General features: G+C 40.8%; 1 protein-coding gene and 1 pseudogene across 1 annotated transcript in view; both read left to right on the top strand.

Annotated features, from left to right (window-relative positions):
• Positions 1-1,716: 1,716 nt before the first annotated feature.
• LOC127072377 (uncharacterized) lies at positions 1,717-8,883 on the top strand (annotated as a pseudogene).
• A 9,107-nt stretch (positions 8,884-17,990) lies between these two features.
• The window catches only part of LOC127061918 (toll-like receptor 6), a 76,265-nt gene continuing 67,519 nt past the window's right edge, over positions 17,991-26,736 (top strand). Inside the window, exons 1-2 of the mRNA XM_050989425.1 lie at positions 17,991-18,082; positions 18,175-22,893. Coding sequence (XP_050845382.1) covers positions 19,121-22,846 — 3,726 coding nt within the window. The 5' untranslated portion in view covers positions 17,991-18,082; positions 18,175-19,120 and the 3' untranslated portion in view covers positions 22,847-22,893. The remainder of the gene's footprint in view (positions 18,083-18,174; positions 22,894-26,736) is intronic.

Here is a 26,736-nt window from a genome sequence, read left to right as displayed (position 1 = left end):
TACTCGCTCACAGTTAATAACAGTCTTCCGTTTGTTTACAGTCGCGTTATAGAACGACACGATATTTCGTGTCAATGATAATCGTTATTAATTTGTAAATATTAATTCCATTTTATCGAGGATATCGCGAGGAAGAAAGAGAGGGAGAAGGAGAAGAAGAAGAAGAAGAAGAAGAAGAAAGACAAAAACGTGTCCCCGTAAATTCGACGTAATCTGTTAAATTGTAACGTGGTTAAAATTGATACTACAAAAGGAAGAAGAAGACAAAGAAGATAAAGAAGAAGAAGAAGAAGAAATGGGACTTTTCGTTTACTTTCTTTTTTTGTTTTCTTTCTTTCTCTTCTTATTTTTTGTTCTCTCTCTCTCTCTCTCTCTCTCTCTCTCTCTCTCTCTCTCTCTTTCTTTTTCGTAAACGGCCCCGTATATAAAAATATAAAAAAGGATATCAATATGACAAGATCGATTTATGTATAATTTATGAGGAAGCATCGACCATCGAATATGCATTATTTATAACTACTATGAAAGCCAGACGGGCTAATCACGAACGACGAGAGGAGAAATCGTTCCGTTCGAGATCAAGCGGTGTGTGCCGGTCTTTTCGATAATAAGAACGAGAATACGAAGGAGAAACAGAGAGTGTAAGAGAAAGACAGAGAGAAAGATGGAGTGTCTCGAGTCACTTATAAAACACGTATACGTGCATTCGAGTGTCTGACTGTACGCTATGGATATCATTAACCAGTGGTATTACGAATGTCACGGACTTTAACGGCCGGCACCTCGTTACCAGATAGAAATTAGTTATTTCAGGGTAATGAAGTGTCAAGCGAGAAATCGAAAAGGAATAAAGAGAGAAAGAGAGATAGAGAGAGAGAGAGATATATATATATGACGGTGGTAATACCTAAGTTATTCAACGAGAGATACTTCGTTCGTTCGTATTAAAATGTCAGCTATTGCAGAGGAGGGATGTTTCTAATTACTAGATTGAATTTAATGCGGGCAGACGAATTAACCGCGTTGCATCAACGTTATCATGATTATACCAAAAACGCGAGGGTCTTTTCCCTTAATAATCTCTCTTCATTTTTCTTTTTTCTTTCTTTCTCTCTGTTCTTTTTTCTCTCTTTTTCTCTTTCTCTTTCCTTTTTTACTTTTTTTTTTTTTGGTCGAATAAAAGCCAGCACGCTGAATTAGGAAGCTAGGAATATCGTTGAGCATTAAAATACGTGAAGTATTTTATTTCAAACGTAAAACGTAAACATTAAAAATTAAAATGATAACATTTTAATATTAGGAAATACTTGTACGTTTTATAATAGTTATTATATGAATGAACGAACGTAAACGATGGAATGGTATATATATATATAAATATTTTTTTTTATGTTTTAGTGGAAATACCGTGATTTTATAATATAAAGGAACATTTTCGTATTAACATCTGGTATCCAGGAAACGGCCGGATACACATGTTAGAGCCTGGTAGTATAGTGTTGCGCATTATCCGGCTAGAACGCCAGGCGACAGATTTCCCGACGTGTCCACAGTTTCCTTCTCCTAAAGATGAATTACTGTGAGACACGAAGCGTAGCCGTGAGACATGTTGGGAGGGGTGGTAGAGAGAGGGTGGAGAGACAGAAACAGAGACAAAGACAGACAGACAGACAGACAGAGAGAGAGAGAGAGAGAGAGAGAGAGAGAGAAAGAAGACATAACTTTATCGGCGTTTGGTTTATTCAATTTTGTGGTTGAAAGAAAGGTAGACGAAAAAAGAAGAGTAAGAAGAAGAAGAAGAAGAAGATGTTGAAGAAAAAGATAATGAAGAAGAAAAAGAAAAAGAAGAAGAAGAAGAATGAAAGAACGTATCTTAGAAATTGGAGCGATCTCGTCACGTTTCGGTCTTAAGTTGCGGCTCACTTAGCGCATTTCGAATAATCCAACCACGTCTGGCCGAGTCTAGCGCGAAACGTCCAGCTATGATCCAAGAGGTAACATCCCTGAGGCGTCCTGTAAACGTCGCATCTGGGACATCTCAACAGGACGTGCCACGAACGAACCGCAACCCTCCTACGTGAACCTCCTCTCGTAGTTCCCGGAGGCGTCGTTCCTTCCTCTTCCTTCTCATCGTTCTCAGGATTCGACGATCGCTCGGGACTTTCCTCTTTTACCCTACAACGACGACACAATCCTCCTCGGTATTTCCGCTTTCATCTCTGAAATCGACTTCTCTTTCTTCTTCTACTTCTTTCTCCTCCTCCTTCTCCTCCTCTTTCTCTTTCTCATTCTTCGAAGGACAAGTAGAATAATTTAATTATTTTCCTTTCTTTTCTTTTCTTTACTTTTCTTTTCTTTTCTTCTCTTTTCTTTCTTTTTTCTTTTTTTTTCTTGTTCCTTTACCTTTCTATTTCATTTCGTCGTTTCGTTGCTTTTGCCCTTAACCTCCCGACTTGTCTTTTCGCTTTCTTCGAATTATTTACTTTAACAAGTCTATCATCGGGAGACAAAATCTTCCATTGTTTCTAACAACCAACCCGTACTAAATACTATTGTGTTTTGTCGATATACGACGTTTCCGATGTTACCGTACAGAACGACCTCTAAAACAATCAGCCATGTTTATACATTTATACGCGTTCTACACATTTAGTTTATACAGAACACACCTTTCATCGCGTGTTAATCGTTTGTATATACCGTTCGAGATAACAATTTTAAATTAGTTTTGAAGACAAATATTTTTCACTTGTATTACTTCCCCTTCCGTCGTCTTTCGTTTAATTTCATTTCTTTTCATTTCTTATCCTGATTATCTGGTGTATCCATTATCGTCATTATCACCCTATTGGCAGTGAGAAATAATTATTAATAGCATGTAGCTAATTCCAATGCGGAACGTGTCTCAAAGAATGGTTAAGGGTCTACATCGAAGGAGATTGTGCCAGAGGGTAGTTCTCGAAGGGTGGAGAATAGAAGAAAGAGACGAAAGGGTCCTGGAAGATTGCCCGAGGTTATAACAAATGTGCGAGCGTAGCAAGGTCTTATGGATTCTTACGAACGTATAACGTATAATTTTCACAGCGCCGTAAGAGATTCTATAATCGTTTCATTCTTGCAACTGCAGTGCCGGTTACGAGTATTATCTAAAAGATAAAGGAAGAAAGACGTATACGTGTACACACACGTGCACATATATATATAAAGAAAATTAAATTTTAATATCTATGTCACACATACACACACACATATATATAAAGAAAATTAAATTTTAATATGAAGTAACAAATATTACGTGATAAGAAATTAGTATGTATGTTTTCATCGAGGATCATGAAATTAAGCGTGATCTATTTAACGCCAATTTATACTGTCATTACTGGCGCAAACAGACGCATACATATGTAGGATCCTACTGAATTTGGTAAACCATGTCAGAGCGAGACAGTTCGTTTCACGCGCGATTTCGGTCGGTATCTGACACTTGTCTCTGGGATTCGCGACCGACACGTCGCTGAGACAAGGAAGACGAACAAGGTAGAGGCAACGGGGGTAGAAACTTCAGGAAGACGAAGACGACTACGACGACAGAAGCAATCTCAAAGATTGCCCGTGGCTCGTAATTCTCTCTCTCTCTCTCTCTCTCTCTCTCTCTTGCTTTTACTTGTAGTCATAGAACGAGAACAGAGAGAGAAGATTCGAGTGTAATCATGCTCGGTAGCTGGCGGCTTTCCCCGTCGAATATAATATCTCGGCGTTTCCACGCTTCGCCTGACAAATTCTCGCGCACTCGCACGGCACGGTGATAACGAACTCGTGCTGCGCGATTGCCTTTGTCCGTGTACGTATATATGTATGTATATACGTGTACATATATATGTATGTATATATCTGCGTAGATGCGTACCAACACATATATACTTGCTTCACCTCTGTTCGTTTGTACCTCTATGTTATGTACCTAAGAGAGAAAGAGAAAATTAGGGGGTACCGATGGAAGAGAAAAAGACAGAAAAAGAAATACAGAGAGAGAGAGAGAGAGAGAAAGAGAGGACGATGGCAGCTCGACAAAACGGAATTTGATAAAAGAGAGAAAGAGAAAGAGAAAAAGAGAGAAAGAGAGAGACAGCCAGACAGAGAGGATTCAAGGACGAGTGTCCAGGTTCGCGCGTTTCCGCGCTGCGGCTAAACAACGGTAATTAAAACGTCGAGGTCCTGACCCTATACCACTCCCGTTTGTTTGATATTTGCTCGGTGGCCGGCGACAAACGCTACCAGAGACTCTTTTGCTCGCGGATGCACCGACCCTTTCCCCCTTTCGATTGTGCACGTTCGCAGGAAAGACACCCTTTATACTCTCTCTCTCTCTCTCTCTCTCTCTCTTTCTCTCTTACTCACTCTTACTTATACGCACTCATACTTTATTTCTAGAGTGCAACGTGCGTGTACACGAATCCAGTTTGCGTTAGGGTCGCGGAGAAACCGCGAGAGAAAAGGGTGGTGGGGGAGGAGGGGCTTGAAAGAGAAGTAGATAGATAGATAGATACATAGACGGATAGAGATAGAGAAAGAAAGGGAGAGAGATAGAGAGATAGTGAAAGGGTAACAGAAGGGAAAGGGGAATTCAACCACCATACGTTTCGTCCCACAGCTGTCGCCAAAGCCGATGTTACGACTGCACCAGTTTGTTCATTCGGCGTGTGCTGCGGAAGGTGGCTCTAATGAAAGGAGTTTATTAGGACGCGCCACGAGACGCGCTACCGAGAGTTAGAGGGACCCCACCAGACGAGAAGGATTTGCATCCTTTATGCGTAATTTTCCTTCGATATTAGATTAGTCCCCCTTCTTCTCTCTCTCTCTCTCTCTCTCTCTCTCTTCTTATCTTCATCTTGCTTCACCGAGAGTTCCAACACAACCTTTCTTCCTTCCTTCCTTCCTTCCTTGCTTCCTTCCTTTCTTCCTTACCCTTTCCCTTCTTTTCCCATCCTCCCTTCTGTTTTATGAGAAAATAAAGCCGACCGTGGGCTCATTGTCTCGAAATTAGCCTGGTAAGGCTCGTCTACACCCCCATCACTTCTTCTTCCTCTCACTCTCTTCATTTCTCTTTCTTTCTTTCCCCCTCTCTCTCTCTCTCTCTTTTATTTTATTTTCTCTTACTTTCCCTCCTCCTTTAGTCGATCTCATCCCCCTTCGCAAAAAGTTAACGCACCCAATACCACCCCTCCGAAACGTGGTCGAGATCGATCGATTCTCGAGTCCTAAGCGTACTCTCTTACTCGGTGGTACTCGTTAATACGTTATCGAGTTTCCTTGAAAATTACCTACGAAGCGACGAACAGCCCGAGCTCTTTCACCCCCTACCGGGTTACGAAATCATTCGCTTTCAAAAGCTGTTCAGAAAACGGGCCAAATCAATTTCTAATGACGTATCTCGAACTAAAGGAAATCGAGTTAGTTTCATTCAATCAAAGTAGGAATTTAACTATTGCTTTTTTCTTTTCTTCTCTCTATCTTTCTCTCTCTCTCTCTCTCTCTCTCTCTCTCTCTCTCTTTCTTTCTTCCCTTCTTTCTTTCTCTTCTTGTTTCATTGATAATGAGATTGTTTAGATTTTATCTCGATAAAATTTATCATAAAATGAGTCAAACGTAATTTGTAATTCACGGGGACTTAGAGTCATCCAAAGAAAAAGAGACAAAGAAAGAGAGAGAGAGAGCGAGAATATTGAAATTGATTTTGAATCGATTTCGAAATCATATACAAGTACGTTTCAGAGAGGCTAAGCTTCACGTTTAGATTACTTGTGGTTGGTACGACCTAGAATTCTCGAAAATAGCTTTGGATTTGCTCGGTTAGAGAGTCCTCTAGGAGGTTTCGAGTTCGAGCGATTCGAGTTCGGGCTTTAAGTGCCGAGTTTAAGTTTGCTCGCTTTCTTGGATATGACGCATGTCGTAAAGCCAAGCTTCAAGGAAATGGTGAGTTCCGCAATCGTTGATAGAGTTGCGTAAACTACACGAGCGAGAATTTGTCGAAAGATAAGCCAAAGTTCTTCGACTTCCTACTAAATGGCAATTGCTTTCTCTTCGTCCTCTCTCTCTCTTTCTCTCTTTCTGATTCTCTCTCATTCCCTCTGATTCTCTTTCATTTTCGTTTCATTTACAAAATTTTGATTGAAACGAAACAATTTATAGAATATTTTAAAAACTATTTTTTTTACTTTATCTTCTCGAAACATAATAAATTATTCTATCAACGATTTTTCAGTTTTAGTAAATACTGGTAGAGAGTATATATATATATATATATATATATATATATATATATCATATGGATACATCAAACGATAAAGGATCGATTTATGTTCGCTTTAAATCATCGGAATCGCTTCGTAACTCTTATACACGATTAATTAATGTCCACACGAATTTTAAAGTTGAAACAGAAAATAATTCAGATAGAGTTCATATTCTTTTTCTTTTTTCCTAACGTGCTAAATGGAATAACGATTATTAAACGATTATCTTCATTAGTTTCAAAGACTTTTCAAAGGATTATCGTGGAATCGATAAAAGTTAACCCTATTAAAATTTGTGATCCTCTTCATTTAATGTAGGTATTATTTTAATAATAGTCGGAGAGAAAGAGAGAGACAGAGAAAGAGAAAGAGAGAGAGAGAGAGAGAGAGAGAGAGAGAGAAAGAGATGAAAATGAATTTTAATACTCAACCATTCTCATCGTTGATGCGATCCTTTCTTAAGTCGAGTACGTAATGTAGATCGATATCGGTGTGGTACTCGTATTAAACGATAATTGAGATATTTTTACACGACGTTTAATCTCCTGTAATAATAAAAGTAGATAATTTTTCAAAATTATTACGTATAACCTTTCTTGACCTTATACAATATGAATCGGCTGTGCGTAAGTAGAATGTGCACGTTATTATGGTCATTCTTTAACAAAATAACAATTATATTGAGATTATAAATCCAGTCGATAAATTTCAAGTTCCAATGTTACGCGTAATTAACTATAGATATTTCTCTCTCTCTCTCTCTCTCTCTCTCTCTCTTTCTCGCACATAAACACATACAAACACACACAAACGCAGATATATGCGAGCGTTCAAGTGCATAATCTGGATAAAACTTAATGTAAATACGAGAAAGATGTTACGTGCGATACCGCTATTAATTTTCACGATGGTATTAACGTTAAATATTCAAAAAGAGAAGCAGATCGATTATACAAAATCATCAAACAATGTGTTGTAAAGTAATCATACTTATGTATATATATTTCACGTTAACTCGAAACTCAAGAATACATATATCTATCGAACGATCGAGTATTAAACGTAAAAATAATGTATTACACGTGAATAAATTTGTTCTTTGTTTCTTAATTTGTCTGAAAAATGAATTTTTCTTTTCTTTCTACAAAGATTATTCATCGAAGAAGTATTGTAGAAATATTTGCACAGAGTGAGAACAGACAAAAAAAAAGAAGAAACAAGAGAAAACAAATAAAAAAGGAGAAAAAAATCTCAAACAAAACAAAAAAATTTGATTCGAAAAGAATCATCATCGATTGTTCTCGATGTGTTCGCGAATTACGAAGATTGGGACGAGACAAATAGAGAAAGAGAGATAGATAGATAGATAGATAGAGAAAAAGAGAGAGAAAGAGAGTAAAAACGGAAACGACTGGCTCCAGTCGGCCGAGCGGACCGTCAATATCGCGAGACGCGAATATTCGAAAAGCGATATGTGAGGGCTGACTATACATACTGACTATATGAACAATAGCAACGTAGAAGCGTTCGCCATTGTACATCGATCGCGACGTATCGAAATCGGCTTGACATTTCCGTGTGGACGATCGGCTTGTCGCGAGTGTTAAAAGCGATCATTTTTATATCGTTGACTTTTCGATCAAACGGACGTGAAACAAAAAAAAAAAAAAAACAGAAAAAAACAAAACGAAACAAAAATCAAAAACGAAACAAACAGAAAACACGCACGAACAAACGAACAAACAAATGAACGAACGAATGGATAAACAAACAAACAAACAAACAAATAAAAAATAAAAGCAAAAGAGATCTTTCTTATTTTCGTCTTTATTGTTATTATTTTTTGCTGTTTTTTTTTTCTTTTTTCTTTTCTCTTTCTTTCTTCTCTCTCTCTCTCTCTCTCTTTCTCTCTCTTTTGATTCATTCCTATATCAAACATACTCCTTCTTGGGAGTATGGTGGAATCGCGGTGAAACGCGATTAGTCTTGGGACCGGCAACAAAAGGTATATAACAAATTCTACTCTCGTTTTGTTCACGATTATAGTGTTTACTGATGGTATACTACGAAAGGGGTTCAGAAGAAGACTGTAGAGAAGGCGTTCACCGTACTTTACTTTCAACATACGTATATACATATACCTACATATACATTCATACACACACACACATATATATATATATATATATATATATATGTACGTTCTTCGACGCGACGTCGTTGATCCTCATTGTTGCACGGGTCACAATCAATTGAAAGAGCTCCGTGTGCGCCACGTTGAATGTCCACCGATATCAAGTTTCCGGTTAAACGTCGTTCAGGTCTTGCCGGTGCAGCATGAAAGAGCTGCTTTCTCTCTTTCTCTCTCTCTCTCTTCTCTTTTTCTCTATCCTACCTCTTCTGCCATCCCTCTCTCTCTCTCTCTCTCTCTTCCTCGGTACCTATTGAAAAGCTCGGGTCGTGTCCATACTTACATTCGACGTGAGGTTCTATGCGACAGATTACCGATCTAAAGTGTCCCCCCATACTGAAAAAGAAGAAGAAAAAGAAGAAAAAAAGAAAGAGAGAGAGAGCAAAGCCGAGTTCTTCCCCCTCTCTTTTTTTTCGTTTCTTTTTTTCGATATAACCGAATACGAAAAGAGAGACAGAGAGAGAGAGAGAGAGAGAGAGAGAGAGAGAGAGAGAATGCTTCCTGTATTCCAACGACGCGATACTCATTGTCAGACCGATTTTAATTTGCCTCGTTTTTTCTTTTTCCTTTTTCCTTTTATTTTTTCTCCCTTTCGCAAACTCTGAGAATAGACATTGTCGTACTTATGTACGTATTACTACCCTACTTGTTTGTCCAACGTCTTCCTTGTCGTCTCGATGTTCAACGAGATCGTGTGAAAAATCAATCCAAACAACAATTCTTTTAACCCCCTTTCCCTCCCCCATCCCCTTTTTCTTCTTCCCGCATTTCTTACTCCTATCGTTGTTCAAAGATTTCACAGAGTTTGCGCTGGATATAGATTAAATCTACTCTTCGATAAGTGTTTTCTCCTTTCTTTGGATCATCCCGGTTTCTCTTTCCTATGTCATGAAGCATCGTCCTTGTAAGGACGATTCGTTTCGGCGTCATTTAAATTTCACGAACAATTAGAGCTTGACGAATTGCATGGCGATTGCCAAGGTGGAAGATATTCTCTCTCGGTCATTTTGAACCGCACGATCGAAATGATTTAAATTGAAGAAGAGGGAACGTTAGAGCAAGATCGAGAGAGAGAGAGAGAGAGAGAAAGGAGAAGAAGGAGAAGAAGAAGAAGGAGAAGATGGAGAAAAAGAAGAAAAGATATCCAGGGAGTGCTAGCAAGCAAAAACGTGCATTCTCCGAATCGATCTGAATTGCAGTAGATCGAATCGCCGGTATCGAGTAAAAAATGACTACGCCAGAAGCGATCTGCTAAAGATCCGTCCGTTTCTTGCCGGTTGAGTTCTAACAAGCTCCATTTTTCGTAGCAAATGGTACATCAATCATTCATGAAACGGTTTAATCGCTCGAGCGGCATTCAGAAATCGCGACTTTCACGGAATACCCCATCTCGTAATCTCGATCATATTCTCGACGAAACGACGTGGATGGATTATCTCCGATGTAAGCTTCTTTGATTCCTAATGTAATTCGTTTCGCGTTTCTTTCATTTTTATCATTCAACGCATGATAATGGATGATGGAATATAATTTGAGAGGATGAACAAATTTAATATAGTTACCGGGTCTATGTACTCTACGAGTTTTATGAATTCTATGATTACATCGAGGAGATGACAACATTCCTTTTTTCTCTCTCTCTCTCTCTCTTTTTTTTTTTAAATAAAAATATTCACATCCTTAAGAATTTTATGATTATATTGAGAGATAACGAAATTCTTTTTCTTTCCCTTTTTTTTTTCTATCATAAAAATCAGTCGTACTCTACGGAAAATCTTTTACACGAAGAATAAAAATATCTCGCGTTTCTTATTACTACTTAATATGACGGATACAACATAATCGTATCCATCCTCGTGATTAGAGATACAATATATATATATATAATATGGGAAAGTTATCTATGTACGTATATCTATTGACGATATTAAGATACGTCTAACAATATTTATATTCTCAAAGAAATTTTATACATAAAGAATAAAAATGGATGAGCTTCTGGCATTTACCTAATACAATAGATACGATATAATCATGTTGAAAGAAAAGAAACAAATAGTTCTTTACGATGTAGATACGAACTATATAAAGTCAGGAATGCAAATCCACGTGTTATACGATGTCGACCCTAGAATTCGAACGCTTATACGGAGAACTCTTAGAAACGAGTACGAAAAAGGTAAGGTGCGTTTATATATGTATGCATGTATGCATGCATGTATGTATGAATGTATATATGTATATATGTATGTATATATGTATGTATGTATGTGGATTTTGCATCTCTGGCGCCTTCCATCGACGATTCGTGTTACATACCGTGTTCATTGATTTGTACAATATCGTTCCTACCTGTATCTGCTTATCGGTAAATCGACACATAAAAGGAATCGTGAACATAAAGTATGCCTTCGCACGTTCTACCTTATATGGAAATTAGCAGCCACTACAGGATGTATCGCTTAACGTGATCAGCAAGCATAAATCCTTCGTGAATGATTCTATGAGATAAAACAAAACAAAATAGTAAAGGAAAAAGAAATGACCGAAGAATGAAAAGAGAAATCTGTTTTTATTTCCTTGATATATTACCCATAACACAACCATGACCTAATAATTTATGATCATCGTATTAAAAGAATATAATACATGAATGATCGTAGTATATAAACGATACGAGGTCGTAATTAATAAAGAGATAGATTTTATTTAACGTTATTTATTAATGTGTCGTAAAATTATGCATTTTCTTTAATTCGTTCGTTTTTAAGTTTATTAATAATCGTCATTGGTCGAAATGAACAAGGATTTGACTTGTAACAGTGTAATTTTTGAAAGAACAACAACAAAGAATAAAGAAAAGGAAAAAGAAGCAAAAAGAATCAGAAATTTTAATGCCGAATAATTTGACTGTCGTTTATCAAGAACAAGTTAAAAAGAAATTCAGTGAAATGAGATACCACTTGATCATTCTCTTCGTCAACGTATAAATTATACGCCATAGAAATTTCCGGTAGCCATAATCGTCAGGCATGTAGTAACTCTCAAACTATTCGCTTTTATCGCTGCTTTGATCTAACGACGACCATGAAATACTATCTAATGTCGAGAGAGAGAGAGAGAGAGAAAGAGAGAGAGAGAAAGACAGAGATAGAGACAGACAGAGACAGAGAAAAGGAAAGAAATTAACATTCCAATGATATCGTTAACGACCCATTCTTTGTAAATCTATTTTATCGAATCCGATCGATTCTTACAAATCGCATCGATACTTTTCGACAGATCGAAAATCTTGTTAAACTTCTTGTTAAAACAAGAGAAAATAAAAAAAAAAGAAAAAAGAAAAAAGAGAGAAAAAAAATGTTAATAGAATATCGCGACAAATAAATAAGAAAGTTGAACTTTGTTAAGTAGTTCCAACGTTAAAACGAAACTTCATTACGACGGATTACATTTTCTGATTTTTTTCTTTCTTCTTCTTCTTTCCAATCTTTCTTTCTCTCTTTTCTTCTTTTTTTTTTCTTTCGTATAAAGAATCCCGTCAAAAACATAGATACTTATCTATTCCTTTGGAAGAGAAAGAGAGAAAGAAAGAAAGAAAGAAAGAAAGACAAGGATGCAAAAGAAAAAGAAGAAAAAGAAAAAGAAAAAGAAGAAGAAGGAGGAGGAGAAGGAGGAGAAAGAAGAAGAAGAAGAAAGAATAAAGGACGTAAAGTGGAGAAAATTTGCGTTTACAGAGAAAATTTCGAAGGAAGCAAAGGGAAAGGAATAAAAAGGAAAGAGGCAGGTTGAGAGGGATACGGGAGGGGGATATAAACGCTGCCAGCATTTTCGTCCTCAAATCGTTTCGTCCCTTTGTGAAGGGACCCTTTGGGAAGAGAAGAGATCAGTTCGGAGACATCGTGCAGTAGAAGGACCATCGTCGGTCCTTTCGTAGGTAGTAAGTACTCGCCTAGTCTTCCAGAAGAGCGTAGCCCAAGGCCTATATTAATATCCCACTTTCATGTCGCGTTTCCGTGAAATACGTTTTTCCCTCTATGCGCCTTCCTTTGCATACGTACACAAAACGTGAATCGACCGAGTAAACGGCTTGAAGTTTATAAAACGATATAGAATAAAGACGAAAGAGAGAGAAAGGAAAACTGGACAAGGGAGAAATCGAAGAATCATGTGGACGAGAAGAAGACGTGATTTTTTTTTCTTTTCCTTTTTTTTTTTATTCTTTTTACTCTTTTTTTTCGTTCTTTTCCTTTTTCTTTTTTTTTTTTTTTGTAGTAAATTTCGACTAACCGGTTCGAAGGAGATCGGCGAAGATTTGTGACCCTTAAGGAAGAAGCAGCCACGTGCAACTCAATGAATCTCCTTAAGAAGTCTTCCTCTTCGTTCCTATCCTTGGTGTTAGGAAGTACCAATCTCATTTGCGGCATCTCTCTCTCTCTTTCTCTCTCTCTCTCTCTCTCTCTTTCTCTCTCTCTCTATTTCTCGTTTTTCTCTCTTCACCATCCTCAGAAAATCTCAGACGAAATACGATCGTTTCCAAGCTGACGCTTGTTCCCCGCCCCTTTTTTTCGCTTCGTACATTTTTGAAAATAATTATCGAAGCGTTAGAAATCTTCCGAAATTCTACGAGACACGAATCGACGATCTTTATCGATCTTTCTTTTTTATTTTCCTTTATTTTTTGTTCTCTCTTTTGGCTTCTTTCTTGTTTTCTTTCTTCTTTTTCCTTTTCTTTTTTTTTTTTTTTAATGAACGCGATGCACATCATAGAGAGAACGAATGTTCCCGAAAGAATGTTAAATCGCCAAAGAAATAAGATTTTGATCGGAATAATAGATAGGTCAGAAAATCAATTGAAATAGCATTCGATGCACGTGTCGTAACTTACGCCTCGAACAAAAATCCTCGCGCTTCACCATAAAATTTCCCCGAGATCGAGAAGTTATGGTTCGCTAACACGCCGATTTGTTTGTTTGTGGAAAACGAAAATTTACATTTCCCGGGAGCTTGATTTGAATAATTCCGGGACGTGTAGGGACAGTGAAAGCGAAAGAGACAAACAGAGAGAGACAGAGAGAGAAAGAGAGAGAGAGAGACAGAGAGACAGAAAGAGAGAGAGAGAAAGAGAAAGAGAGTGAGAGAAAAAAGATAGAGATATAGAAGAAAATGAAGGACGATGCGTATCTGGCTGTTGGATATCCATGCACGAACACGATATTCGTTTTATGCATTTTTCTTTGGTGACATTCTGGCAGGTAGACGCGAATACAGACCGGACCAACTGTCTACCGATGGCCTTTTATATGGCAAAAAGTAATGGACAACGGAGACCTATATTTGTCTATTTCGTCGAGATTTCTCGATGTCGACAAAATTCCTCACTCCTTTTCTATACCAACAACAGCAAGAACGTTCGGAATAGCCCGCCGGAAAAATCCCAACGTAAATCAAATCGTTGTAAAGCAAGCGTGCCACTCCATGACGGATTATATTTTGCATCGGTCTGCTTTGAAAATGTTTACAACGCCAGAAACGGTATCCTAGTGTAGATATATGGTGGAAGTAGAGAGGCGTGGAAAACGATCGAAAGCCAGAAGAGTAGTGCTTTTCTCTTTTTCTTTTCTCTCTCTCTCTCTCTCTCTCTCTCTCTCTTTCTCTCTTTTTTATCTATCTATCTATCCATCTGTCTATCTCTCTTTCTCATAAGCACGTCGCTTACGAAAAGATTTACGAGTCATACCTTAACCATTTGGTATATATCTACCCTCGGTACTACCTATGTACATACATACGATACACACTTACATACATACTATATATATATATATATATATACGTATGTATGTATGTATACATATGTATGCCTGAAGTGGTCAAATTCTCTCACCATTTCCTTTTTCCACAACGTTCCGAAAATTCCAAGTTCTTGCTTTGCTCGTGCAGTCTAGTAAGCGTTTGCCAATGCAACTCTTTCTCTCTCTTTCCCTTTCCGGTGTAATTCTGAAAAAAGGAAGGAAATAAAGAAGAAAAAGAAAAGAAGAAAAAAAGAAAGAAAAGAGAAAAAAAGAAACGATCCGAAAAGCTTCGAAAACTCATAGCTGGTAGATACGTTATCGCAGAGCAAGTTACCATACGACAGACCAACACATAACCGCGACACGAGGTTTCACGAAATAGATGTTTATTTGCCGATGCCGGGTAAATAGCCCAACGTGTGCTTACTCACTCCACTCAACAAATACCTAAGACAAACATAAAACGCATTAAACGATCTTTCTTTTCTCTCTTTTTCCTTCTTTCTTCTTTGTTTTCTTCATTTTTTATTCCTCACGGTAAGCAAATTAACGACGATCGAATCGTCGCTCTATCTCGTTCTCTCTCTCTCTTTTTTTTCTCTCTCTTTCCTTCTCTTCTTTTCCTTTTTTCCTTCTTTACTTTGAAAAGCACGATGACGACAATTCGATAAATTTCACACGGAAACTTTCCATCTCATTTTCTCTTTTACTTTTTCCTCTAACTAGTTTTCCGACTGGTCTCGACGTACGAGACAATTCTCAAGGACGATCGACGTTTTATATATATATATATATATATATATGTATTGATCAAGAGGAAAGAAAAGATCTTGGATATCTCGTGATTTTCGATAGATACTTTTTACGAAAGTACTACGGAGGACTTTTATAAAGGATTTCGGTAGCTGATATTTATACGTTCGATTTTCCATCGAAGTACTCTAGCAATCGCGGGACCGTCGAGAACGCGAGGCAAATCGATCCGTTTGATACCTTCTGTCGTTTAATCACCACCGACCACCCTGCAGCACGAACTCATGGCTCCTCCTTCGCCGGCCTCCGAGAGCCAATTAATCCCTCCCACTCCATTAAATTCTTACTCCTACATTTAATTAAAACTTCTTTTTTCTCACAATTTCTAACCGGCCGGCCTCAGGATCGCCCACCGTGGCTCGAAAAAAGAACAACGTGACAGAGAGACGGACAGAGACAGAGAGAGAGAGAGAGAGAGGGAGAGAGAGAGAAAAGAGATATGACTTCTTTTAACGTTACCATGTGAAATTAACTGTGAATTTGACCAGAATATTTTTTCTTCTTCCTCTTCTTCTTCTTTTTTATTTCTTTTTCCTTTTCGTGTATAATGTAAGTCGGTCAAAGACTTATCTTTATTTTAAAACTAGCGAATATCAATTAAATAAAACTTGAACCATGTAAAAGTCGCTAAATATTTCTACCCAGTAGTGGTATTTCGGTTGGAAAGAGAAACGATCTATCTCTCGTCTATACGAATGGTTAAGGATTTATGATGGAAAAGCTGAAGTAAATCGAACCTCCGGTAGAAGTCGAAGGATCTTAAAGTCTCGAAGGTACTCGGAGTGACTCGAGACTCTCGAAAGTCTTTGGTAATCCCCTTCACGTGAAAGTCATGAAATTTTAGCGATACTCGAAGACGACGTGTAGCTCTTTTCTCTTTTTTGTCTCTCTCTCTCTTTCTCTCTCTGTCCGTCTGTTTGTCTGTTTGTCTGTCTTTTCTTTTCCGTATTGCAAAAATAACGCGACCGATAGGACGCGTTATCCTCCAACGAATAGCTTATCTCCTAAAAAACATTTCTACGAAGAACAGACTCGCTACCTGCTTTATTTATGATCCTTAAACAACGAAGTATCACCGGGCTCGCGGAGATTAAATGATGTACGGTCGAAACGTTACTACATTATGGATGAGAACGAGAAAGGCTGGAAAGGAAAGGAGGCCGAAAGAACGTCACGAGGGATGGACTCACTACTGCTGGTTATAATATATTTATTTGTGACCGATAATTCACAATTTTCTTGGACTGACTAAAACTCGGTTCAGGTTTAGCTAAGACTCTTGTATGCGAAAGAAAGAGAGAGAGAGAGAAAGAGAGAGAAAAGAGAGAACGAGTAAAATGATTTCTTCTCGTCTCACACATTAATTCTTATATCTCCTTCTCTTTCTCTCTTATACTTATTACGCGTCTCGTATCATTGTTGGTATTTTGATTCATAATTCTCGTTGGTTAAGTCGAAAGACGTCACGGATGAGACACCCCTTGAGTCAAGTCGAGTCGAAAGTTGCTCGCTTTTCGTCGGCACTTTCCCTACTCAAGAAATCTTTATTCCATTTCCAAATCCAACGTTCTTGAGAACGAACAGCACTGTCTTTTATCTTTTTCTTCCTACGTTATATATTTTTCCTTTTCTTCTCTCTTTCTTTTTTTTTTTCTTGCCGATGAGGGATGACAAGGGGCAACGTGATCGCTTAAAAGTTAATCGAAAGCATTCTTTTATGTGAAGTGTTCTTTTAGATAAAATGAGATGGAGAAAAAGAGAGAGGGATATGGAAGGTGGGGTTTCTTGAGGTAAAAGAAAAAAGAGAGAAAGAAAAAGAGAGAGAGAGAGAGAGAGAGAAAGAGAGAGATTCGCGGTACTTCGTGCAAGTTCGGCAGTCGAAACGCAATGTAAGACTCTCCCCTTTTTTCTCGAAGGTATATCTTCTGCAAGGAGGAGACGTCTCTCTCTCTCTCTCTATCTCTCTCTTTCTCTCTTGCTCTCTCTTTTTATCTCACACAAGAGTCGACGACGTATATGTAGTATACGGGAGAAGGGCCCGCTCTCAGCGACCAAAGAAAGAAAACGAAGAAAAGAAGAAAGAGGCGAGCCGAGAGACAGGTGCATCCTTCTCGGTGCAAGGTGTGAGAGATCGCACCCATCTTCCATTTCTCTCTTCCTTTTTTCTCTCTCTCTCTCTCTCTCTCTCTCTGTCTCTCTGTCTCTGTCTCTTTTTTTTCCTCTAGTATTCTCCGTTCTTTATTTAGGTATTAGCATACCTTTGAATATTCTAATTATCTACTAGATATATTAAAATACATACAGCGATGACACTATCTATTCCAATTATCTCTATCGCATATTCAGTAATTTTCATTCACAATCATTTCTGTATCCTCCGTCTATCTGTTTCTTAATCTCTCTCGTTTTTCCTCTCTCTTACGTTTTTATATCTCCTACCACTCTATCACTCATCATTGTAAAGTCCATTCGAGTTTATTGAAGTCTTTATTATCACGATTTATAATTGTTATATAATAACGTTGATATTTTATCTAAATTATCAGGGGTTTTTTCATAAGAAAAATAACAAGAAAGACAAGATCATATTTCTTTCTTTTTTTACTCTTTCTCCCTCTCTCTCTCTCTCTCTCTCTCTCTCTCTATCTCTCTCTGACCTTTCAGCTGCACTTCTATGCACTCGGTCTTCCGCGGCAGTAGTCAGACGAAGGGACATCACGAAAAGGGACACGCAAGTGTCGTGCGCTTGTGTGTTAGTGCTGCCACTCGGTGGTAGGGGAAGAAACGATTGGACGGCACCACTGCCGTTGCCGCTGCCACAGCCACCGCCACCGCCGCCGCCGCCGCCGCCGCCGCCGCCGCCGCCGTCCTTGCCGCCGACGCCGCTCTGCTCTCTCGGCGAGTTAGACGCCGTAGAGATCCATCTCGTCAGTTGCGCGGCGGACAGCGTTGAGAGAGTGTTACGCTTCGCGAGTGATGCACAACGGGAGGTAGCTTTCCAACTTCTTACGTTTGCACTACTATCCCTTATAACATTATTATTTATTTTCTATATTTACGTGAAGACCATTTACGCTTTTAGATTCTCGCGTGTTTATTTATTAATGAAATAAAACTATTGCAAGTAAGAGAAATTGGATTATAATTTCTCATGAAATAATAGACTTTATAATGATGAAAATGTCATGGTGTTGGTGGACGAAGGTTTCGTTGAAGCGTTAACGAAGACAGGAAAGAGGGACATGAATAAGCTTGATAGCTTGTAGAGGAGAAAAAGATAGTTGGAAAAGAGAGAGAGAGAGAGAGAGAGAGAGAGAGAGAGAGAGAGAGAAAGAGAAAGAGAGAAAGAGTAGATGGGTGATGTGATACTAACAAAGGGAGAAGAGCAGAGAACCGATCGTCGTTAGTTCCGATCGAGCAAGAACTCTTTTTATCGTGTTTTTTTTCCGCGCGTGATTCTACAGCGGCGCGGCGTTGGTAGCCAGCGAATGGATCGGTTGCGGTGAGGAAGGAGATTGCTGGTGATCCAGTGGCGCGCGCGCGTGCTCCTACTCTCTCTCTCTCTCTCTTTCTCTCTCCCTGTCTTTTTCTTTCCGTACTTGAGATAGAAGGAGAGCGTACGAGCAAGTGCGATCCACCGGAAGTGTAAACAATCTCCACGGTAGGCACGCCTGGGCGCATCTTGCCTCGCCTAGGATCATCGTCGCCGCCGCTGTCGTCGTCGTCGTCGTCATCGTCGTCGTAGTAGTTGTAGTTGTAGTTGTAGTTGTAGTTGTCGTTGTCGTGCTCGGTGCATGGGCGTTCGCGCGTTCACGAACGGAGGAGGAAGAAGAAGAAAAGAGAGAGCCTCGGCTCGAACATGACTCGGTCGGCGATCCTCGTCGTGTGATGAGGCGAGGAGTGCCCGGTGGAGAGGGCAGGGACTACGACATCGGTACCGACCTAGGAAGAAGAAGAAGAAGAAGAGGAGGAGGAAGAGAAAAAAAGATAAGGACGGAGAAGAAAAAGAAGAAGGAGTCGTCGCAAAGATGCGTGGAATATCTCAGGGCTGCTGCCAGCAGCATTACTACTACTACTACTACTACTGCTATTATCTCGTCTTGGCTATAGTACTCTGCTGCCAGCGGTACCACGTGCTCGCCGTGACCAGCGAACTGCCGCCCAGACTCGACATTCCCGAGCATTGTTCTTGGGATTCAAGGCAGGACGGAGCTCTTACTTGCATTCATCGCTACCCGAGCAACGACTCCTTCCGAACGAACTTCTCTCAGGCAACGAGCGAGTACGTGACCTCAGTTAACGTACTATGCGAGGACACAGAGCCCGAGTCGATGTTCGATCCCGCCCTCGAGGGCGGCGTCCTCAACGTCGACGGGCTCTTACATTTATGGCGACTTCGTTCGTTAAAATTGATCGGATGCAAGCTCCTACATTGGCCGGCAAAGATCCTCGGTGGTTTGCGAGATTTACGGAACCTCACGGTTAGAACTTCGATCGGACGAAAGACAAAGTATAGCTTGGAATTGGAGAGCGGTGCCTTCGACTCTACACCCCAGATCGAGAAGATGGATCTATCGTCGAATAACATTTGGCAAATACCCGAACATTTGTTCTGTCCGTTGACGAACCTGGTAACGCTCAACGTCTCTTGGAACATGTTGAAGGATATCGCGGAATTGGGATTTAGGGACGTCAACGAGAGATACTCGAACCGTCAGCACGAATCAACACCCACGCCCTTTCCCTGCTCCCTCGACATGCAATCATTGGACGCCTCGAACAATCAGATATCGGTACTCCCAGCTTACGGGTTCTCCTCGCTGAAACGTCTAAGGATTCTCAACCTGTCGAATAACGCGATCTCCATGGTGGCGGACGAAGCGCTTCACGGATTGAGATCTCTCGAGACCTTCGATCTCTCCGGCAACCGAATCGTTGCTCTACCGACGGAGATGTTCCGGGACGCTACCAAATCCCTGAAGGAATTGAGATTGCAAAATAATTCCATCAGCGTGCTATCGCCCGGTCTCGTGGCCGACATGAATCAGCTCGTTGCTCTCGACTTGTCGAGGAACGTACTTACGAGTTCCTGGCTCAATTCCGCCACCTTTTCCGGTTTGATTCGTTTGGTTCTCTTGAATCTATCCCACAATCGAATTACCAGGCTCGATCCGGAACTATTCAAGGATCTCTACACGTTACAAATTTTGAATCTGCAGCACAACGAAATCGAGACAATACCGGCCGACACGTTTTCACCGATGAGCAATCTTCACACCCTCGAGCTCACGCACAATCGGTTGACCTATTTGGACGCCTATTCCCTCAACGGCTTGTACGCTCTCTCTCTCCTCGCGTTGGACTCGAATATGCTCGAGGGAATACATCCTGACGCTTTCAGGAACTGCTCGAGCATGCAGGATCTTAATCTCTCGGGTAACAACTTGGACAACGTGCCGGTCGCACTAAAGGACATGCGGATGCTGAAGACCCTCGATCTCGGTGAAAATCAAATTAGAAGTCTCGGTAAGCCTGGCTTCCGCGGTATGTCGAGTCTCTACGGGCTGAGAATGATCGGTAACGAGATCACGAACGTCACGTGCGAGGATCTTACGGAGCTGCCGGCCCTCCAGATTCTGAATTTGGCCAGGAATAGGATCGAGTTCGTCGAGGACGGCGTGTTCTCGGCGAATCCGGCGTTGCAGGCGATTCGCCTCGACTCGAACTTGCTTCAGGACGTGTCCTCGATATTCGCGGGTGCGCCGGGTCTCCTGTGGCTCAACATGTCCGACAACATGATCGCGAACTTCGACTACAAGTATTTGCCGGAGAAGCTCCAGTGGATGGATCTCCATAAAAATCTTATCGCGGACCTCGGAGTTGCACCATCGGGCATGAGACTGCAAACCCTCGACGTTTCGTTCAACCAACTTACCAGGATACATTCGAGCTCGATACCAGATTCCATCGAGTTGCTCTTCGTCAACGATAATCTGATACACACGGTCGAACCGCAGACCTTTTTCGGTAAGACCAATCTAACCCGGGTAGATCTTTACGCGAATCAAATCGTCAAGATGAATCTGTCCGCTCTCCAGTTGACTCAAGTGCCCGCACCGAGGCAACTTCCAGAATTTTACATCGGCGGAAATCCCTTTATATGCGACTGCACGACCGAGTGGTTGCAACGAATCAATACCCTGCCCCTTAGACAACACCCCAGAGTGATGGATCTCGAGTCGGTTTATTGCCGATTACCGTACGATCGTCGCAAGTCCTTTATACCGTTGCTCGAGGCCAAACCCTCGCAATTTCTCTGCACGTACAAGGCGCATTGCTTCGCTCTCTGTCATTGTTGCGACTTCGACGCTTGCGACTGCGAGATGACGTGCCCGACGAATTGCACGTGCTACCACGATCAGTCTTGGTCGGCGAACGTCGTCGATTGTTCGAGCTCCGGTTACAAGACTCTACCCGGTCGATTACCGATGGACGCCACGGAGGTCTACCTGGACGGCAACAACTTCGGGGAGCTGAACTCGCACTCGTTCATCGGCCGTAAGAATCTCGAGATACTGTACGCGAACGACAGCAACATCATCGCGATTCGTAATCACACGTTCAGCGGCCTGAAGAGATTACTGGTGCTCCATTTGGAAAACAACAAGATAAGCGTGCTCAACGGCGTGGAATTGATGCCGTTGGAGAATCTGAAGGAACTCTACCTGCAGAACAACCTTCTGACGTACATCGACAACGGCACGTTCCTGCCGTTACGCCAGTTGGAAGTCCTGCGATTGGAAAGGAATCGTCTCGGTACGTTCGCCCTTTGGCAACTCGGTCAGAATCCATATTTGGTAGACGTCGGTTTATCGAGCAATCCCTGGAGCTGCGAGTGTTCTTACCTGGAGCGTGCTCGCGAGTGGATGTCACGGAATCGCGAGAAGATCGTCGATTGGCCAAGCGTTAGCTGTTCCCTCGGTATACCGATTACTTTGCCGGCGAACGGATCGGCCGTAAATTGCGCGGCATTAACCGGCGGCGGGACGAACACGGCGATCGAGACGCGACCGCTCGAGGCTTATCTGCCGCTATTGCTGGCGAGCGCTTTGCTGATCTTCGCTATGGTCGCCCTAGTCTGCGGGGCTTTCAGGCATCGCCGTACACTGAGGACATGGGCAGCAAGCAGATGCGGGTTACGTGCTTGCTACAAGACCGCAGCTTTCGAGGATCAGGAGAAACCGTTCGACGCCTATATCTCCTATTCGGCGGTAGACGAGGCCTTCGTCTCTACGATCCTCGTTCCTGGCCTCGAGAGCTCCTATCGATTGTGCCTGCACTATCGGGATCTAGGTGCCGGCAGCAATGTCGCCGATGCCGTAGCCGAGGCTGCCGATTCGTCTCGGCGCACCATTCTCGTACTATCGAAGAACTTTTTGCACGGCGAGTGGGCGAGATTCGAGTTCAAGGCGGCCCTAAGGGACGCCCTCAAAGGGAAGGGTCGCTCGGTGATATTGCTCCTGGTCGGCGGTGTTTGCCCCCGCGATCTCGACGCCGATCTCAAAAAGAGAATCTCCTCGCACACCGTCCTGGTATGGGGAGACAAGTTGTTTTGGCAGAAGCTAAGGTTCGCCATGCCGGACGTCTCTCCGGTTCCTGTTTTGGAGAGACCCCTGCCGCTACCACCGCCACCCCCACCGCCGCCCCTACCACTGCCACTTACATTGCCCTCGGCGCACCATCAATGGACGTAGACCAGTCGCCGCCACCGTTGCCGCCACCGTCGTCCTCCTTCTCTTAGGTAAGCTCTCTCCCCATCCTTTCGACCTTTCTCTTCCTCCTTGGAGAAACCGCCGAATTATCCTGCGACCGACTGTGTGAGTATGACGGAGCGAGAGCGAAATAGAACGAAAAAGAGAGACGAAGATAAAGCTGAAAATTTATTTCCCAGTCAGGAAAGAAAAAGTAACGTTAATGAATTAGAAACGTATGATATTGGAAATGACGAAAATGAGAAATGAGAGAGAAAGAGAGGGAGATAGAGAAAGAGAGAGAAAGAAAAAAGGAAAGAGAGAGAAAGAAAGTATATACGTGCGTGCTAGTCAGCGTACTTCAATCACGTTTCCACTTCTGTTAACGCGTTCACCTGTCTCTTTCTCTCTTTTTCCTCTCTCTCTCTCTCTCTTTCTCTCCCTCTCCCTCTCTCTCTCTTTCTATCTTTCTCCACAGACCATAGCTCCGGCGTAATTACTCCGATCTAAAACGTACATCATTTATAAATGACAAGCTAACAAGATCGTAGCCGTGCCATTTAACATTAGGTACCACCAGCTATACTCTGATTTAACGTCGACACATTTCGCGCCATTGTCCGTTCGGCGAACATGAATGGGGTGATTCCGTGACAGGGAAGTACGCGCGCGGAAACATATGGCGCGAGAGTAAGCCAAACGAGAATAGAAAGAATCGCGTTAAATCTACGTGTGGAACGAAGAAGGGTCTCTCGTTCGACACACCGCACGAAATCTCCTCTTTCAAAATACTTTTGTAGAAAATTAGAAACGTTTCACTATATGCTACTCGCACCCCTCCTACATTCTCTAAATCATCTAACGATTCGTTATATATCGAAAAAGTTGCCTTTATCGAGTACCACCAAAAGGGATTATGTGTGTATCTTTCTGCCTGCCTGCCTGTCTGCCTGCCTGTCTAACTGTGCGTGTGTGTCCGCATGTGTTGAAAATGAGAGAGAGAGAGAGAGAGAGAGATCATTTCCGGTACGTTTTGTACGACATTTACGTAACCGTCGTCACGAAGTCATATCGAAAATGTGACATGGTAGCTGGTTAAATTTTCACGAATTTCTATGTTTATGTATGTATATGTATGTTCGTACGTACATACTTGCGTGCGTACGTACGTATGTGCGTGCACCCGTGTGTATATGCGTATAGTACGTAACTACGTATTTTGAGTTATATAGGTATGTGCGTGTATGGCCACTTGCTGCAAGCCGGTGTAACAGTCTCGAATGAAATGAATTGAAACAAATTATTTTAAAGTTAATGCAAATTCCAAAAGCGTGCGTTCTCTGCGTATACCGTTAACGTGATTTATTTGAAGAGAGAGAGAGAGATGAGAGGGTGAAAGAGTGAGAGTGAGAGAGAGAGAGAGAGAAAAAGAGAGAGAGAGAATGCGACGAACCGACGGTGGTTCCGATTTTTCTTCGAAAATATAAAGCGTGTACAAATATATTGTACATACATAATATGTACGAGCGGCGAGCGAGCGAGAGAACAAATGAACGAATGAACGTTATATATATATATATGTATGTATGTATATGTATATATATGTATATATATATATATATATATATATATATATCGTAGATAAAATCCTTCTGTTTGCTCTCTCGAGATCGACAGTTTCCTCCAAAGTTCGTTCCCTTCCTTCCGAACGAGCGAAAGAGTTCGGTTATAATATTCTGCGATAGTGCAATTGTAAGAGAAAAAAAAAGACAAAAAAACAACAAAAAAAAAAGAAAGAAAATGAATACGATCTGTATATAAAATCTGTACATATAAGAAGTACACCGACGTGTGTGTAAAATAATAATTTATTCGTTATTTCCTAAATCTCACTGTGTGTACATTTATTTTCTATTCATATATCATAATCTTCTCTTCCCCTCCTTCTTCATCGCTCCATTTGTTCCCATCAAATATTCTTCCGATATTTCTCGTTCCCACAATTAACTCCTTCCGATAAGTTCATCGAGATATCGAAGAGAAATAAATTAGTCGGTGATATCTCCGAATGATTTCAAATGTTCTTGAAAATATTCGAATTCGATCGATTCGTTGAGGGATATATTAAAAACGATAATCGTCGTACAAACGGATTAATAAGAGAAAATAGAAAAGAAAAAAGGAAAGGAAAAGAAAAAAAGAAGAAGTAAAAGAAAGAAAGAAGAGAAAAGAAAATAGATATAATCTAGTCAAGAGTGGTAGGCGTGCAACGGCGATCGTCGAAAAGGATTTTACCCTTAAAGTCTCGAATGGGCATCGCGGTGATGCAGTAGGGTGTTGCGGAAAAAAGGAGGGGTGGAAAATGGGGAGGGAGAGGGGGAGCCTGGGGAGAGGTGAGCATTGTTCACAAGTAAAACGTTCTTTCGCGGTCGTGCAACTTTTTATATCATCGTTGGCTTCTATTCGCCAAAGGCTTTTGCCGTTACTCTTCTGCAATACGTATACCTATATACCTATATATGTGTACATATATATATATACACATATATATATATATTTCCGTAACGGCGCTATAGTCGTCGACGTAAACGGTGCCGTTAACGAGACGTTAGTTCCGACATCGAACGAACGTTGGAAACCAACCACGAGAAGGTGAAGTCGTTCCAATGACTACTACCAGTTTCAAGCTTAGTATATTCTCCAAGTTCAGTTAACCCTTTCATTTCATGCGAATCGGACACTCGAAGCTTATAATATAAATTCTACGTGATTTTCTATTCACCCTGACGATGATTCGATCGATTCATATCCATAAGAGAATCCAAATATTGACAATATTTCTCCTCGTCACGTTCTCTCGTGTGTTCCTCTATTTCATCTCTCCCTCTACTTCCTCCCCTTCTCCTATCTTCCTCCACTCATCCATCCCATTCCATTCCATCCCATCCCATCCTATCCTTCACTACACTCATCCTTTTTAACTCTTTCATTTCCAACGTATACCTTGATTGTAATTGTATCGATGATATTCGTCGCTTTAACGCATATAAATCTAGATTGTTTTTTCTTGTTTTTCTTTTTCTTTTTTCTTCTCCTTCGTCTTCTGCTTATTTCTTTTTCTTTTCTTTCTTTCTTCATTCAATTATTTCGATCATCGCGATCGATATCAATGAAACTTGAAATTATCAATGGAATTATTAATCGCGTTAATACTGTAGATCTATAATCGTTGAAAATTATAACATAAATACTCGCTATTGCAAATTCGCTCGAAGGTGATTTGGAAAGAGAGGGAAAGGAATTGTTTAAAAATATTGTTTGCTATAATAATACTATTAATAATAATAATAATAACAAACTATTCTTTTTAATGTAACTTCGCTAAAAAAAAAAGAAAAAAAAACGACAAAAATTAATTATTGAATCCAAATCTCTCGCACGATCGAAGGATCGGAGGGTGTCTCTCGCTACCAAATTTCGTTTGGTAATTTATATCGAAGCATCGTATATATAATGTCTCTTTCATGGTGCGAAACTAATCGATTATCTTTTTAAAATCGTGTGCTCCGTATCGATCTCGTCTATACTAGCTCCAAGAAATTCGTCGCGACGTTTACGTCGTTGATACTATCACGATCGGGAGCTACGAAAATTCTAAATCGATTCGATCTATGATTTTCGAGCGTGACGTGGAACCAACATGGCGGAAGATAGAAAAAGAAAGAGAGAAAGATATATGATATATACTTAAATATATAAATACACGTAGAAAAAGAAGGGAAAATCTAGGTAGCGTCATCGAATGAGTCACGTGATTTCAACGGGATCGACCATGGTCTTTTTCTATCTAAAACGTTGACGTTCGTTCGTCACGCTCTAAGCAAGATTAGGAA

Source organism: Vespula vulgaris, chromosome 2, assembly GCF_905475345.1.
Source record: "Vespula vulgaris chromosome 2, iyVesVulg1.1, whole genome shotgun sequence".
NCBI lineage: Eukaryota > Metazoa > Arthropoda > Insecta > Hymenoptera > Vespidae > Vespula > Vespula vulgaris.
Note: the sequence above shows the minus strand (reverse complement) of the source record. Positions and strands in the feature narration are given on the sequence as shown.